Source organism: Gopherus evgoodei, chromosome 1, assembly GCF_007399415.2.
Source record: "Gopherus evgoodei ecotype Sinaloan lineage chromosome 1, rGopEvg1_v1.p, whole genome shotgun sequence".
Lineage (NCBI taxonomy): Eukaryota > Metazoa > Chordata > Testudines > Testudinidae > Gopherus > Gopherus evgoodei.
In genome coordinates this window covers 164,126,656-164,144,731 of record NC_044322.1, presented here as the reverse complement: position 1 = coordinate 164,144,731, position 18,076 = coordinate 164,126,656, and the positions used below count along the sequence as shown (strand labels likewise).

At 40.6% G+C, this 18,076-nt stretch overlaps 1 protein-coding gene across 1 annotated transcript in view; it reads right to left on the bottom strand.

Moving 5' to 3' along the window:
- Nucleotides 1-18,076, bottom strand: part of HLCS (holocarboxylase synthetase) — a 209,545-nt gene that overhangs the window by 166,326 nt on the left and 25,143 nt on the right. Inside the window, exon 5 of the mRNA XM_030578034.1 lies at nucleotides 14,416-14,598. Within this exon, the coding sequence (XP_030433894.1) occupies nucleotides 14,416-14,598 (183 nt within the window). The remainder of the gene's footprint in view (nucleotides 1-14,415; nucleotides 14,599-18,076) is intronic.

Genomic DNA, 18,076 nt, shown 5'->3' with positions numbered 1-18,076 from the left:
CAGCTATAGCAACCACTATTCACATTATTTCAGTGCTTTGATCCCACACAGCTGCCTAGTGAAAGAATTTGCTCGTTGTAGCAACATTAAAACTGACAATTTTCCATTTCATTTTATATATTTTTTAAGAAAAAGGTTTTAAAGGCCATCTCTAAAATGACATTTAAAACCACATTTAAAAACAGTGGGCACACACATATTTAACTTTAAGCTATCAAGTAACCTGCCTTTCATAATATATTGTTCTTGCTTCAAATATTGCTTTCACTGTCCTACAGCAAGACAATGGCAGAATATGGGTTGTCCAAAATGAACTTAATTTAAAATAGCCCATGCCCATGCATCTATGTGTATGAAGCAAAGCACACCTCACAACTTAATAAGCAGTCTGATTTGTGAGGAGCAAGTGGCCCTAGTGCTGCTATTCTCCTATAGTCTCCATATCTTATTCTTTACTGAGAAAAAGAGAAAGAAGGGATAAAATGCATTTGTGGACACAGTTACAGTGATCGCTCAACACCTGGCAGCACTAGTGGAGGATTTGTTAGCTCTAGTCCATATGACCAGATTGACATTATCCATAATATTATCCATAATATTTAGGTATTAGAACTTTTATGTAAATTTGAAATACATTTTAGAAGGGAGATGTCATCTCGCAGTCTTGGACTAGTAGTGGCAGTGGCATTTTAATTTGTATGAAAACAAGGACAACGCTAAAACATAAGGCCAAATGCAACACACAGACCAGGAACAAGAGTGAATCTAGCAATCACTGGGGCACATTAGTCTAAAACAGAGACAGAATAAACAAATGCTTCTAGACAATCACAGCAGCAAAAGTAGCTCATTTTTCTTTACCTGACAGAAGAAGACAACATCAAAAATATAACCACCATGTTTTCTTGTCAGACACTTAACTCTGAATCTTAGCTGCCCACAAACAAATGACCAAAGAATGTTGCCCCCCAGTCTTGTGAATAATTTGATCTAATTTTCAGAACGTAAAATTATTACTCTTAACAATAGAGTACAATATAAAATTTATTGTTCATTTAGGAGAGCCTCCAATTCATCTGATCTCCAACTTGAATACGGGACAGCTGAATTCTCTTGCTTTGTTTTGGAAGAATATAAGTGCATAAATCTAGAGTGTCTGCATCAACAAACAATTCCATGTCGTAATATATTGACCTCATCACTTAACATTTTTTCCTAACCTTGGTCATCCTATGCCTAGTGTATTTTCTTGGAGTGATGAAATTTAAATTATGCAAGTTTCAAAGTCACCACTTTTAATATTTAGATATTTCTTCCCCAAATCTTCCCATTTTCTATACTGCTCTTCTACATGCAGTGCTTTAATTGACGTAGGCAACTTGTAGCAACTTCATAGGTATACACAGATTTCTCCTAAGATAATTTCCCTCACATGCTGAATCAATTCAGTTTTTGCATATGCAAAAGGCAGTAAATGCATGAACTGTCTTTTCAAGTCTCAGTTCAGAGGAAGGGTACTCCATTCAAACTATGTAGCTTACTTGAATTATGTACAAGTGTACATCTCATTGGTTTCTTCATCTATTCAAAAAAAAAAAAAAAGTAGCTCTTATCTTTCCCCTGTGCATAACATATTTAAAATTAATCCCTCCAATTTGATTGTATCTATGGAAGCCTGAACATCTAACCGAACTCCAAATTTAAGTCTAGTGGCTTGTATAAAAACTAACAGGTCCTCTGTTGTTAGCAAGACTCAACTACCGCACATGCCCACGTTTGCTGAAGTGACTAGCAATTCTGTGTGCCCAACTTGGGCTCTTCTAATGTGTCCTGATTTTCAGAAGGAAAGTGCCAATACTTGTGATATTTTGTGTTTTTCTTGAAGCCCCAGTGATGCAGTTACGTGAGAAAGATCGGTTACTTGCTTTGAGCAATAACTGGAGTTCTTCGAGACATGTCCCCCTAAGGATGCTCCACTTCAGGTGCATATACGTCCCTTGCACCTTTGATCACAGATTTCCTTGTAGCAATGTCTGTTCGGCCCCCATGTGCTCCACATATCCGCGTGCCCCAGAGCAAAGATATCTATGTCTATGGAGCCAAACAGCCTTCAGTTCTTTCTCTACTACAAAATCTCACAGAGGAATCTAAAACAGAAAGCAAGATAGCGGAATTCCCATAAGATAGCCGCTCCTTCTTCAAATAGTGTCCCTATATGTGCTCAGCTTCAGGTAGCTCCCAAGCAGTAACCCCACAGGCAGGAGAGAAATCTGGAACAGAATCTAATACTAATTGCACTGCGCACGGCAGTCTCTGAACTAGAGGCATGCACAAAGGCATAGCACTTGGAAAAAGTATGTATTGAAGTCCAGGTTGCCACTTTGCAAATTTCAACTACTGAAACATTCCTAAGTAATGCCACAGAAGTAGACTGCTACCTTGTAGAATGAGCTAACACTCTGCAAGGGGGTTGAATGGTGGCAGAGTCATAATATGAAATGATACAACCAAAGATCCATCTTGAAAGCCACTGGGTGAAGACTGTTTCAATTGCAGACAGATCCACAAACAGCATTGGTGACTTTCTGAATGGTTTAGTTCTGTCCAAATAGGAGGCTAACACCCATATAACATCCAGGATACAGAAGGCAGCTTCCCGCCGAGCATGATGTCATTTGGGGGAAAAAAACTGGAGATCAATGGTCTAGTTAACATGAAACTCAGAAGGCACGTTAGGTAAAAATTTAGTATTTGGTCATAAGGAGTCCATTTCCCAGAAGAACACTGTAAATTGGAAGTCCACCATTAAAACCCCCAGTTCTCTAACCCTTCAGGCAGAAGAGATGGTGGCCAAGAAAGCAGTTTTCATCACTAAGTGAACCAATGAACATGTGGCTAGTAGATCAAAAGAGTGTATTATAAGGCAATTAATGACAAGATTCAAATCCCACATTGAAGTGGGTTCTATAATTTGTAGAAAAAGATTCATCAGATGGCTCAGATATCTCAACCTAGTGGGGTGAGCAAAAACTGAAAAATCTTTTTATCAGTAAATGACAGGTTGTTATAGCCACCAAATGAACACTGACCAAAGACCAGGTCTTTTTAATTCTAGCAGGTAGTCTGCAACAGCAGAAAGAGAAGAGCAGACAAGAAAAACTTCTTGATGGGTACACCTGAGGTGATATATCCGCCGCTTCTGTAGGTAAATGTGATGTGTGGACTGCTTTCTACTATTTATCATCGCCTGTTGCGCTCCTGTTGAGCAGGAAGTCTCTATGCCAGAGAGAAAATGGGAAGACCATTTGCTCTAGATGGTGTGAGCAGAGAGATGCATGCCCCATATCAAGATGGATATGTCTGAAGTGATAATGGCCAGAGGAGCTTGAAAGAAGGGAACTCTTGCACAGAGTTTGGAGGGGTTCTTCGACCAAGTCCAGAACCCCACAGGGAAGAGAGACTTGTCTGTCGACACTGTGCTTGTTTGGTATGCACATTACCCTGAGCTATCCCTAGAAACGATGGAAATGTAATCTGCCATCGTGGGTCAGAAGATGCATGCCACCATATGGCCCAAGAGCTGAATACAATTCTTTGTTGAAATCTGAGGGCTTAACTGAATCTCTGCAATAAGAATCTGTAGATTTATAAACCTGTCCAAAGGTAGGCAAGCCCTGGCTGTCACAGCATCTAGAAAGGCTCTATAAAATCTAGCCATCAAACTATGATCAACACCAGGGCTGGCTCCAGGCAACAGCGCAGGAAGAAGGTGCTTGGGGCAGCCAATTGAAAGGGATGGCACGTCCAGGTCTTCGGCGGTGGGTCCCTCAGTCCTTCTTGGAGGGAAGGACCGGCCGCCGAAGAATGAAGCAGTGCAGTAGAGCTGCCGCTGAAGTACCACTGATTGCGGCTTTATCTTTTTTTTTCTTCGCCACTTGGGGCGGCATAAAAGCTGAAGCCGAGCCTGATTAAGACAGACTTTGCAAGATTGATCCGGAGGCCTAAAGTGTGAAACAAAGACCTTGTCATATGTACTCAGGGATCAGTAACCGATTAAATGATAAGAAACAAAGGGTACGAATAAATGGTCAGATTTTCACAATGGAGAGAGGTAAACAGTGGGGTTCCACAAGAATCTGTACCAGAACCAGTGCTGTTCAACAGATTCACAAATTATCTGGAAAAAGGAATCAACAATGACTTGGCAAAATTTGCAGACAATACAAAATTACTCAAGACAGTGAAGTCCAAAGCAGACTATGAAGAGTTACAAAAGGATCTCTCAAAAACTGGTGATGGAGCAACAAAATGGCAGATGAAATTCACTGTTGACAAATGCAAAATAATGCAAATTGGAAAACATAATCCCAACTATACATGCAAAATGATGGGGTCTACATTAGCTGTTATCACTCAAGAAAGATCTTATCGTTTTCAGAGAACTACTCACCTCTGCTCAACGTGCAGCAGAAGTCAAAAAAGCTAAGAGAATTTTAGGAACCATAAGTCAAGGGATAGATAAGCAAGAAAATATCAATGCCTCTATAGAAATCCATGGTACACTCACACCTTGCAGACTGCATGCAACTCTGGTTGTCCCATCTCAATAAAAGATAGATGAAAACTGGAAAAAGTAGAGAGAAGGGCAACAAAATAATGGTATGGAACAGCTTCCATATGATGAGAGATTAATAATGTATTCATCTTAGAAAAGAGATGACTAAGGAGTGATATGATAGAGGTCTATAAAATCACAAATGGTGTGGAGAAAGTGAACAAGGAAGTATTATTCACCCCTTCACAAAATTAAAAAAAAGGGATGACCTGATGAAACAGGTCAACAGGTTTAAAACAAACAAAAAGGAAGTACTTCTTCACACAATCCACGGTCAACTGTTGGAACTTGCTGCCAGGGAGGCTGTGAAGGCCAAAAGTATAACTGGATTAAAAAATGGATTGGATAAATTCATGGAAGACAGATCCGTCAACGGCATTAGCCAAGATGGCCAAGGACAAATCCCTATGCTCCGGGTATCCTTAAATCTTCGAATGCCGGAAGCTGGGACTGAAGACAGTCACTCTATAACTGGCCCGTTCTGTTTATTCCCTCTGAAGCACCTGGCAATGGCCACTGTCAGAAGACAGAATGCTGGGATAGAGAGACCATTGGTCTGACTCAGTATGGGCATTTTTATGTTTTTAGATACTGTTGCTATGACATCCTGACATAATTGACCCAAGTAACTAATCATCGAGATAAGGGAAGACAATTATGCCTAGATGATGTAGATGAGAGATTATGACTGCCATGAGCTTTAAGAATACACTGCTACCTCAATATAACGCCACCTGATATAACATGAATTTGGATATAACACGGTAAAGCAGTGCTCCGGCAGGGGTGGGGCTGCGCACTCCGGTGGATCAAAGCAAGTTCAGTATAACATGGTTTCACCTATAACTCGGTAAGATTTTTTGGCTCCCAAGGACGGTGTTATCTCAAGGTAGAGGTGTACTACTGAGGCAGAAGAGAGGCCAAAAGACAGCACTTGATATTGGAAGTGGCTGTGGTTAACTGTAAAATTGAAGAAACCTCTTGTGAGAGAGCTGACTCACATCATGGAAATACAAGTCCTGAAGATTAAGAGTCACAAACCAAATCTCCGGAATCTAGAGAAGGAATTATAGCTGCAAGTCAAGGGTCATTATTCTGAATCTCATGTAGTTGTTAGATACCCGAGATCTAACACTGGCCTCCACCCCTCGTTCTATGGGGGACCAGAAAGTATCTGGAATAGAACCCTTTCCCCTGTGCTGCAGTAGAACTGCTTCTGTGGCCAAGAGCTGACCTTCATTTATGATGGCCTTAAATTGTTCCTGATGTTCCTCTGGAAAATAGTCAATAAAGGTGTTAAATTTATTTTTATTTTATTTAGTTTAGATCAGGGGTCAGCAATCTTTCAGAAGTGGTGTGCCAAGTCTTCATTTATTCATTGTAATTTAAGGTTTCGCGTGCCAGTAATACATTTAAACATTTTTAGATAGTCTCTCTCTCTGTAAGTCTGTATTATACAACTAAACTATTGTTGTATGTAAAGTAAATAAGGTTTCTAAAATGTTTAAGAAACTTCATTTAAAATTAAATTAAAATGCAGATTTTATCAGTTTAGTGTGATCCTTGCCTTTGCTTTTCCTTGCTGAGTTTTCCAATGTCTGGCACGTATTTAGATACTTTAAGCTGCACACAGGCTTCTGAGAGATCAGTTGTTAATCGGCTCCAAGAGGGACAGGGGACAGATTTCACATGTGAAAATACCTGTTCACAGAGGTATGTGGATCCAAATGCTGAAAGCATTGCAAACATAATTTTCTTCAAACAGCTAAATTTCACAGACAGGGGCATCCAGCAGGTCAGAATAGAGGCCTCATGAGCTCTCTTGGTAGCTTCAAGTGCACTCTGCGTATCTACAAACTTTGATGCCCACAATTCTGAGCCTTTTAACTGAATGAGCTGCATTTCAAAATCTTCAACATCCATCCACTGAAATACAGACAAATTCAAGTCGCTTTCGTTGAACTTTTCAGAAAGTTTTTTAGTCTTTTAGAAAAGAAACCATTGGGCCAAATTACTGGAAATCCTGAAATCTGTCAGAAAATTCTGATTCCAGTTCTTGCATGTACATTCCAATCTCACCGACGCTGACAGTGCAACATGTCCATAGCTCTTTTATGTGTTGGAAGTAGCAGAAAGTATAAGTTTGAATATCCCAAGAAAAAACTGCTAGTTTTACAACAAATGCCTTCCAAGTTTCATAAAGATCCAGAACCATTTGCCCTGCACCCTTGAGACAAAGGTTGAGTTCATTCAGGTGAGCAGTGATGTCAGTTAGAAACATGAGCTTACACAGCCATTTGTCATCATATAGTTCGGGGTAGTTTTGTCCTTTTTCCGACAAAAAGGCCTTGATTGCATCAAAACAGTTTACAAAGCACACCAAAACCTTGCCACGACTTAGCCACCAAATGTTGCTGTGAAGTGTAATGGTGTTATAAGCACTGTCCATCTCTTCTAGCAGTGCTTGAAACTGTCTGAGAGTCAAAGCAGATCAAGCAACAAGGAAATTCACAATTCGCATCACTGTATTTATTACATTATTAAGCTCTGAATTAGAAATTTTAGCACACAGGTTTTCTTGATGGATGATACAGTGAAATTTGACTGTCAGGCGGCCAATCTGATCTTCAAGTAACTTTACAAATCCTTTCTGTTTTCCGACCGTGGCAGGAACACCATCTGTTGTCACAAAATATTTTTCTGATGTCTTCTACCACCTAACTGAGCACAGTAAAGCTGACACACAATTCTCCATCTCAGGCTTAAGAACCAAGGGTGGTTTGCCCATGCAGTCCTGTATATTCTCTACTCCTGTGGAGAACTACGTGCGACCATGCAAGTGGAGAATTGATATCTTCCACAGATTTCTTTGCTTCCCCACAGAAAAATTACTTTCTGACATGGAAGCGAAGAGAATTGACAAGAGCAGTCAGGTGACCCTCCCCAGCAGTATGTTTCAGATGTCCAGGGCAGCTGGCAGAGAGGTAAATCACTGTGGCGCAGTGAGCAGGAATGGGGAAGACCCAGCTGGTGGCTCCGACCCTGCGCCCGACTCAGCTGCCTGTCCTGGCTGGCTGGGGAGGTGGTGACTTCCTCTTCCCTGGCACGACATCCAGGGCTGTGTCAGAACCACCCCCAGATGTCTCCCCTGGCTGTAGGAAGGTTTGAAAACTTTTCCCCTCCCCCCCCCACCTCACGCTTCCTGCCCCCATTCCTCCTCAGCTGCAGGGGGAGTGGTCACTGTACAGGAAGCTGCCCTCCGATCCACCCAACCTCCGTGCATCCAGACATATCCCCTACGAACCTCACCCACCCACCCACACCCCGCACCCAGAACCCGTCTGACAAGCCCCACAGACCCCCTGCACCTGCACTACCCCGATGAGACACCTGCACCCGGATTCCCATCTTACCAAGGCCTAATCAGTTGCTCCTGGACCTCCACCCTACTGACCACCACTCTCCCAGCGTCTCAACTCCTCACTCAGACCCCCATACCCACGCCTCACCACCAAGTCCTATCCCTCCACCTACCCAGACCCCGTCCCGCTGAGCCCCAACCACCCTCACCTGGACTCCCCTGCAGAGTCCCATTACCGTTGCACCCAGAACTCCCCAACAAGCCCCTGGATTCCCCACTGAGCCACCCAAACCCAGACTGCACCACACAAAACCCTCTCAACCCACACCTAGATCCCCTCGCAATAAGCTCCTTCACACTTGGATCCTGCCTTGCTGAGCCTGCCTGCGAACACCTGGAGCACCTGGCACAGAGAGGCAGGGTGCTGGGCTGTTTCTGTGGCAGGCCTGGTTCTTGCACTGTGTTAGGGTTGGGTCCAGCCTCACCACTGAATCCGTGTCCCGGGGGCAAAGGGGAGAGCTGCACAGTGATCTCCCACCTCTGTGCAGCCAGTGGCCTGTGCGACCCAATGCCATGCTTGTGCCTCCACATTTATTTGACAAATAAAATTTGCAGAATTTTAAAATATTGTGTGCAAAATTTCTCCTTTTTTGGCACAGAATACCCTTGGGAGTAATTCTCATTACAGGCCATGAGTACGTATAAGGCACATCCATAGGCCGAACAGGCACTCCTACCAAAAATCTCCCATCAAAGGTATGAGCGGCGCACACGTACCTGAAATGGAGCACCTATAGGGACACTTCTCAAAGAATCTCAGCTTACTTTAAAAGAACATAAGCTTTTCATCCTCATGGGTACAGAATAAAGTTTGAAAATATGAACCCTAAAACCTCAAACAGCAGAAAGAAAATGAAGAGTAGCCACCGTTTTTTAAATATTGATGACAAACTACAACTCATGAATATTTTGGGGCCTGACTCATGACTTAAATGCTCGAGGTTGGAAATGCTGCAAATGCCTGGGAGTCAGGACTCCTAAAATTCTTGTTCCATTGACTCACTGTGTGACTTTAAACTAGTCACTTAACTATTCTTCAGATTACACATCTGTACTCCAAAGTGCTGAATCTCAATCAGAAATTATTTTAAAGGATTTGAATACCTTAAATGAAAGGTTCTAAGTAAGTAAAAGCCAAAATACACCTAGAGAAATGAACAACCTATCAGAAAGCTCTTAAGTGACTATGTATTCTTAATTTATTCTAATACTTAGATGGTTAATTGCATCTTAAATGTAAGTTTTATTCAATACTTGCAAGTTCCTTTCAGATACGATTCTATATATGTGCTAAATTATCAGCTTGAAAATGTATATTAAAAACATTAAGAATGATGTTGCACATGCAAAGGTTATAGCATTATGAAACATAATATCACAGCAAAACCAATAATCCTCAAAAGGCAGCAAAGAATCCTGTGGCACCTTATAGACTAACAGACGTTTTGGAGCATGAGTTTTCGTGGGTGAATACCCACTTCCTCAGATGCATGAGGAAGTGGGTATTCACCCACGAAAGCTCATGCTCCAAAACGTCTGTTAGTCTATAAGGTGCCACAGGATTCTTTGCTGCTTTTACAGATCCAGACTAACACAGCTACCCCTCTAATACAATAATCCTCAAGTGACCCTTCATTTCCCACTTGCTTTTTGTAAGCTTTGTTTAAATCATGTAACTGTCCAATATGTTTCACAAGAATCTATTTAATGGAACTGCAAATGTAAAATATGCCACTAGCTGGCAACCATTGGCAAATATTAATTAGCATCACTGTTGGAATCTTAAATAGTGCAGTCTGAAAGCTGGGTGTGAATGGAGAAAGATATAGAGACTGGAGAAACGATATTAGAGAAAATTCTATCAACTTGATCCTCTCCATACAGTTCTCATCCTGGGACATTTTAGATATTAAATTACAATTAATATTGGGCAAATGAACAGAATGTTAAGTTATAGTTTTGTTTACCTGTGAAACAGGGACTCTTACTAGTTTAAACTTTGTTCATTTTACTTTTTAGCCATTTCATCTTGTGGTGTCACATTTCAATGTTTTCGTAAAGCTGTCTATAATAAAATTATTACTTGATACATTCTTCACAATCAGGCCTATGCATAACAATGCTCTAAATTTTAGGGGGCCAGGGCAACAGGCAGATTGTTCTCCCCTTGCACAAAGTATATCAACCTGCAGCACCTTCACTGGTTTCCCTAGCCTATCTAACACAAACATAAAAAATGCCATCAGGATTATCAAAGATCTCCTCCTCAGTCTTCTGACTATATACTCCTCATATTGCCTTCCCCATACACTGTAGTCCTTCAGTATTGACCTCCTCGCTTCCCAATCAGCTCTCCATAATTTGGGGTTGCTCTTTCATTTGTGTTGCCCCGTTTTTGCAGAATTCTCTATCTCCAGTAGAAATAAAGTTAATTATGCCTTTTAAATTTCTTTAAAACCTTTTCTTACTATAGCTTAGCTTTAAAACCTTTTCTTACCATAGCTCTGTAGAGCATTTTGATACTGTGTAAGGATACAAATGAAGTACAATGCATGTCTTATTAACAGAGGGCTAAAATGTTCCAGCAGCAATAAGCCAAATTCCTCTTAAAAGGTTCGAGTCCCACAGTTTCTCCAATGTAAATCTCAAAAGTGTGTTTAGCAGCTAAAGAACCATAAAAGAGCAGTAGTCATTTAGACATTTTTATTACTTGCTATGTAAGGGGTAAACCTCAATATTGACAATAGCTAATACAATTATTTTAATTTATTACGTTAGATTGCTATAAATTCACCTGGACGTTTACTAAATTTGAAAAAATATTTCTAAATAATTTTGTATGCATGGCTGTTGGACAATAGCAGCTTACATATTGGTTTGTAATCATTTGTTTTATTAACTTAAGTATTCAGGGTAATTAAAGAAACTTAGGAAATTTCTGCTTTCCTAATAAATGACAAACATGAAATGCTTCCACGTGACTATCACCATCAGGTCCAATTGCAGTTTTTAAAGTTTAGTTGGTTGTAATATTCTATACACTTTATTTTATATAATGTTGGAAAAACATTTAAGTGTTAGTCATGATTTTTTTTTTAATTTGTAGTTTTTATTTGTGAACTACAGGTGAAACGACTGTCGACTGAAATCTTGGTAATTGTGTGATTAAAAGGCAAAACACCCAAGAGGAGTGTCAGCTCAAAGAGTCTCTCCCTTGTTAATGAATGTGAAGATTTTCTTTTCCAGGATCTCAAGGTAAGCAATATATAGCACCTGGTTTGCCAAGGCCATAAAAGGCTGAGCCAGGAGACTCATCTCTGCCCTCTCCCCCTTCACACCCTTTTCGGTGCCACTGATCTGGAGATATATATTGTCATCAAATTTGAAATAGTTGTGTGTGAGGATAAAGTTGTGTGTGAGAGTTCAGCAGCTCTCGTCCACTCACGCGCCTTCTCTACCTATGCTACACTGATGACATCTTCATCATCTGGACCCATGGGAAGGAGACTCTGGAAAAATTCCGCCACGATTTCAACAGCTTCTACCCACCATCAACCTCAGCCTGGACCAATCTACACGGGAGGTCCACTTCCTGGACACCACGGTGCAAATAAGTGATGGTCACATTAACACCACCCTATGCTGAAAACCTACCGACCGCGATGCCTACCTTCATGCCTCCAGCTTCCATGCCGGGCACATCACACGATCCATTGTCTACAGCCAAACACTAAGGTACAATCACATCTGCTCTAAACCCTCAGACAGAGACCAACACCTACAAAATCTCCACCAAGCATTCTCAAAACTACAATAGCCGCACGAGGAAATAAGGAAACAGATCAACAGAGCCAGACGTGTATCCAGAAGCTCCTACTGCAAGACAAACCCAAGAAAGAAACCAGCAGGACTCCACTGGCCATCACATACAGTCCCCAGCTAAAACCCCTCCAACACATCATCAGGGATCTACAACCCATCCTGGACAACTTTCACAGGCCTTGGGTGGCAGGCCAGTCCTCGCCCACAGGCAACCTGCCAACCTGAAACATATTCTCACCAGTAACTGCACACCGCACCATAATAACTCTAGCTCAGGAACCAATCCATGCAACAAACTTCGATGCCAACTTTGCCCACATATCTACAATAGCAACACCTTCACAGGACCTAACCAGACCAGCCATACCATCACCGGTTCATTCACCTGCACATCCACCAATGTAATATATGCCATCATATGCCAGCAATGCCCCTCTGCTATGTACATCGGCCAAACTGGACAGTCGCTACGGAAAAGGATAAACGGACACAAATCAGACATTAGGAATGGCAATATACAAAAACCTGTAGGAGAACACTTCAACCTCCCTGGCCACACTATAGCAGACCTTAAGGTGGCCATCCTGCAGCAAAAAAACTTCAGGACCAGACTTCAAAGAGAAACTGCTGAGCTTCAGTTCATCTGCAAATTTGACACCATCAGCTCAGGATTAAACAAAGACTGTGAATGGCTTGCCAATTACAAAACCAGTTTCTCCTCCCTTGGTTTTCACACCTCAACTGCTAGAACAGGGCCTCATCCTCCCTGATTGAACTAACCTCGTTATCTCTAGCTTGCCTGCATATATATACCTGCCCCTGGAAATTTCCACTACATGCATCTGACGAAGTGGGTATTCACCCACGAAAGCTCATGCTCCAAAACATCTGTTAGTCTATAAGGTGCCACAGGATTCTTTGCTGCTTTATTTGACAGTGTTTAAGCAACTTTCTAGTTAAACTCAAACACACAAAAGAACCACTACTCCAAGAATCTGTAAGAAGAGCCAATGCATTCTTTGAGGACTATTTAAATTGAAGACTCTTCTTAAGAATCATCTTAGTTTAGAAAGGCTATTTTAAACCTAAAAGACATGTAAAAGTAAGGATGTTTGACTTATTTAAAACAGAATTTAACTCCTATTAAACCCTAATGAAACTCAAGGACTAAACACAAGAAAGAGTGAAAACAAAGGATATTTGAATTCCCTCCATAAGAACAATATACAATTAATACCCTGTTCCATAACAAACAAATTTCATATTCATGCGCTGAAGATGCCACCTGAACCATTCCATAAAGGTCTTAAGCCAATGAAAAGGTGACAGCAGGAAATATTTAAATCCAGATGAGCCCTAAAAGGGGTGTGCCTTGCACCTCCAACGAAACTGTAAAACGTGAAGACTATACCGCTCTCTGAATTAAGCAAGCAGCATACTCTGCTTCTGTTTCTTAACCTCAATGGCAATTTGGTCTTACTCATGCCATCTCTTTCAAGCAAGCAAATGTCAGCAGTATGACAAAGAAGTAGTTAACATACAGCATCAAGAAGCTGTCACCTTCCAACACAACAGTGCTTCTGCAACATAATAATATCACAAAGAATCAGAGAAAGTTTACCAGAGCACTGCCGAGGAATCAAATTTATTTTTTTCCTGTAATGATTTTAATGAGATATTGAAATGCTAATTGTAATTTAAGACCATAACAGCTTCTCCCATTAAGCAGCAAAGTGGTTTAAACTATTATTCTTGGAGAGGAAACAAATTAATCTTAGTAAAAAGAGAAACAGATTTAATTTAAATATTAAGATTCTTAATATACATTAATTTGACTGACTCAAGACAGCTCCTTGAATGGCCTCTAAAGTAACTGAATTTAAATATTTACTTAAGTTTCATAAGACTTAGTTAAGATCACTCACCTTTCCCTATTTTTGAACAGTTTAGGTTACCCATGATAAACCATGCAGGACTCACCTACCCTTAAATGAAATTCCCTTGCCCATATATAAACCATTTTAGTTATGTATGATACACTAAAACAGGACTCAAATATTAATTTTGAAAATATCTCTTTGGTATTGACATATCTAGAGAAGAATGCCCCCACCAAAAACCAGCCCACTCTCTAAGGCATAATCTCTGTTAAAAGCTCTTCACAGAGAGATAGATAAAAGAGACTGTAACTAAAGTCACCATGGTTTATTATTTGTGTTTACTTGTTTTTAAAAAAAATGAAAAGTTAGTAATTTGAGGGTTTTGTTTTTAATCATGGTGTCTCATAAGACATGGTGAAGACCCCCTTGTGACTAAAACAGTGGAAGTCACATCCCTAAATTGGCATTCAGAAACAATTAAGATCTGGCCTACACTTTCTCATCTCTCTAGACGAACTTTTAGTAATTTTTGGTACATATTAAAATTACTTGGCCCTAACAACATGGCAGCCCTTTCTACCCTAGAACTATAAAAAGATTATTTTGTTTTGTTAAAATCATGCATCAAGCTATTTAGTTTAAATCTCTTATGTCTGAAATTTAAGTAGAAAGCTCACCTCATCAGCAGAGAGCAAATAAATAGGAGTTAGTGAAGGAACTTCACTTAATTCACAACTCAGTCCAAGTAATGTCAGGATCTCCTTAAGAACTTCATATCTCTTGGCATTGCTCACTTTTAGTAAATTAAACTCTTCTTGGGTTTGTGTAGTCAGAGAGGCGATATCCATCTCCAAGTATACCTGGGGAGATGGGAAAAGAAAAAGAAAGGCGTCACTAATACGGAAGACAGCAGCTGAGGTAGATAAAAGCAAAGCAGACCTAAAATGGTTTGGTATCTATTCACTTACTAGTAGCTGAATTTAGTACAAGAGTTGTGTAAAATTCAGTGTGACTTGTGCATTAGAAGTAAGGTTATATTTTATATGATGAAGAAACAAGACATATTAATGAATAGGGCTTTGACATCTTAAAAGCCTGTCAAACAGATACAAATCCAAGGTGTAGCAAATATTAGTACAGACCAGTGAATCCTTAACTTCCAAGGAGGAGACTAAAGCTATTGGTAAACTACAGTTCTTCACTTAAAAGTGTGTAAAAATGCCCCTTTCTTAATCAGTTGCTCTGTCTCCCGCAGGTAGTTGGAGTCCGTATCTACTTACTGACTAAAAAGTTTTTGCTACTTTTTTCTTCTGTTAGCACTATATAGACGAGGCTGCTCTGGATTCCATTCTGGCTTGTGAACCAGTGGAATTCAGTTCTGATTGCAGAATTTTTGTTGGCAGTGATGCACAAAGTAGAAAGAACCCAGCCTGACTAATTCCAAGTTGAATCACAGGATTGAAATTAGAAAAACATCTTTTTATTTTTGAACTGCACTGATTATATTTGGAACACTAACACAGAAAACAATGCAATTTTATACAGAATCACTTTTCAAAGCAGAAGTGAACTTTGGGGGCTTGTCTACACCCGTGATTCTCAAATTTTTGTACTGGTGACCCCTTTCACACAGCAAGCTTCTCAGTGTGACCCCCCCTTAAAAATTAAAAAAACTTTTTTATAATGGTGTTAAATATATAAATGCTGGAGGCAAAGCGGGATTTGGGGTGGAGGCTGACAGCTTGTGACCTTGCACATAATAACCTTACAACCCCCAGAGGGGTCCCAACCCCCAGTTTGAGAACCCCTGGTCTACACAATCAGCAAGACAAGCTGCAAATATACAGCACTCCAGCGTGCTGCTCACTAATTGGCCATGTGGACCCTGCTACCACACGCTAACATTTCTGTAGTGTACTTTGGAAATACTATTTAGCAGTACAGTAACTTTCCACTTACCATCCTCTCGCTTAACGTTGTTTCGATGTTACGTCTCTGCTCCATTACAGAATATGCTCATTTGAAATTGTGCAATGCTCCCCTATAACATTGTTTGGTCGCCTGCATTGTCCATGGCTGGCAGCCCCCCATCACCTCCCCTATGCACACCCCCCCTCAGGGCCTCCTGCCCGCTGGCGGACCCCGTGGACCATGTCCTCATTCCTCCCTGCAGCCTCCTGAATGCCGCAAGCCAGCTGTTTGCCACGGGCAGGAGGCAGAGGGATCAGAGGAAAGGCGCTGGCTGATCTGCAGGGTCTGCCGGTGAGTGGGAGGCATAGGAGAGCTGATAGGGGGCTGCCAGCCTGTTTAATACCTGTATTAAATCGCTTGTTTAAAATTGTTTAAAGTTTATATAATGTCTTTTGTCTGGCAAAAAAAAATTTTTCCCTGGAACACCCCTCCCTTATTTACATTAATTCTTATGGGGAAATTGGATTCGCTTAACATCATTTTGCTTAAAATCGCATTTTTCAGGAACATAACTACAACGTTAAGTGAGGAGTTACTGTACTTCAAAGAGCAATAAATGAAAGCTAATTACAAAACTTTTAGTGCACAGTAGCAGGATCCACAGAGATTTAGTACGTGGCAAACTAGAGTGTTGTATATTCACATCCTGCCTTCCTGAGCACTTACTCTCCATGTGTACAAGCCCTAAGAAGCTGAAATGCAGAGTCCAACCTAGCCATCCTAAAATTATATACTGTATCTCACAGAAGTTCCAAGATGCTTAATACATTTAGTAGAATACAAAATGTACAATTGCTTTATTCTACTATATGCAAATACACTTAAATGAAAGTGGCATAAAAATTATTTGTACTGTGCTTTCATACATTGCTGCACATTTTATTTTCTCTATCTATAGTATGCATTATCCACTCTTCTATAATTCAGCCACACAAATTTATTGATTTAAAGAGGGAATGTTATGAAACTAGACCAGTGCAGAAGAGGGAAATAACTACCCTGTGACTTTGAATATTTACTTGCTGATGTCACTATCAATACTCTTATCAATACAGCCATGAAGAGAACAACAATACGCCTTTCCAGATGCAGACTAGAACTCAAGTAAAAATCATAAATGACATTCTAATCCTTTTAATCTGATTTCTGAAGCTACCTCACATTGCCCTTTTTCTCAGGAAACTCACTGCCGTATTAAATTTTATTAGAGGAGAGGGGTCAATTTAAATGCTACAGCAAAACGGGTTTTACCATGCAACTTAAAGAAATGGATAGCAACAGTGCCTAATCAATTTTCTACTTCAAGTACCCAACACATGGGTGGCAGAAATTGTTATACAAAACTATAACATTTGATCTACATAACCTGGTTTTCTCAAGATGCTATAGTCTTTTGGCACTGACATTCAAGAGTAATACTGGCAAATGTGTACAGCTTTAAAAAGGAATATTTTAATACTGGGAAATATGCAGTAAAGCTGATCATTGGATACCGAAGACACTAGAAATGCCCAAAAATGCCTTTTTCCATATATTGACGTGGAAAAGTTACAAAAAATGACATATGGGTGTCGCAACCCTAAACCTACGCTCAAACATGGCATCTGTATGGCCAATTGTCGGTCAAGGGGTCACATTGGTGCGGTGTGCAACACCGCAGTGCCATGTGCTATCCTATGGTGCGGTGTGCAACATTATAGTGCCATGTGCCTATTCTCGAACCTTCTGTCTGGTCAATTGTGGGTCAAGTTAGTGCCATGTGCAAAAGAGTAGGGTGTCATGTGCAAAAAAGTACTGTGCCAGGTGCAGATCCTGTTTATGTAGAGGGCAACAGCTCAGAACCTGGAAGGTGAAGGAGCTAGGGACCAAATCAGATGCTGACACGAGTAAGAGTCTTCAAATAAAACTATGTCTAGCGCCAAAAACGGCAGGAGTATCCGCGTGTTAGCTGAAAGGCCTGATCACCCTTTCAGCCAGGGTCTCCTCCGGATTTTGCCGGCTCGTGTCGTGTCGTTTCGTTTTTTTTTTTTGGATTATTTCCCATCAATTCATCATGCTCTCGGTGTCTGTACTGCTGGTCAGCTGCACTTGGAGTGTGATATGTGCATTTTAATTTCTGTAAATACTCTGTTTGCTTAGCCTCTTCCCTTTTTTCCCTTCCTTTACTTGGTGCAAAGTTTTGTATACAGTATATGAGAGCCAAATTGTTGTATTAATTGCTACTGTGGTTGGTTGGTGTATTTTGCAATATTCGGTTAATGCGCGAACAGTTTACTTAGCTTTGTGTATCTGCTCTGGTTTTTAGTGAGTAGTTGATCATAGATCACTTAGTTTCTTGTTGTTGGATGTAAACAGACTCTTTTATAT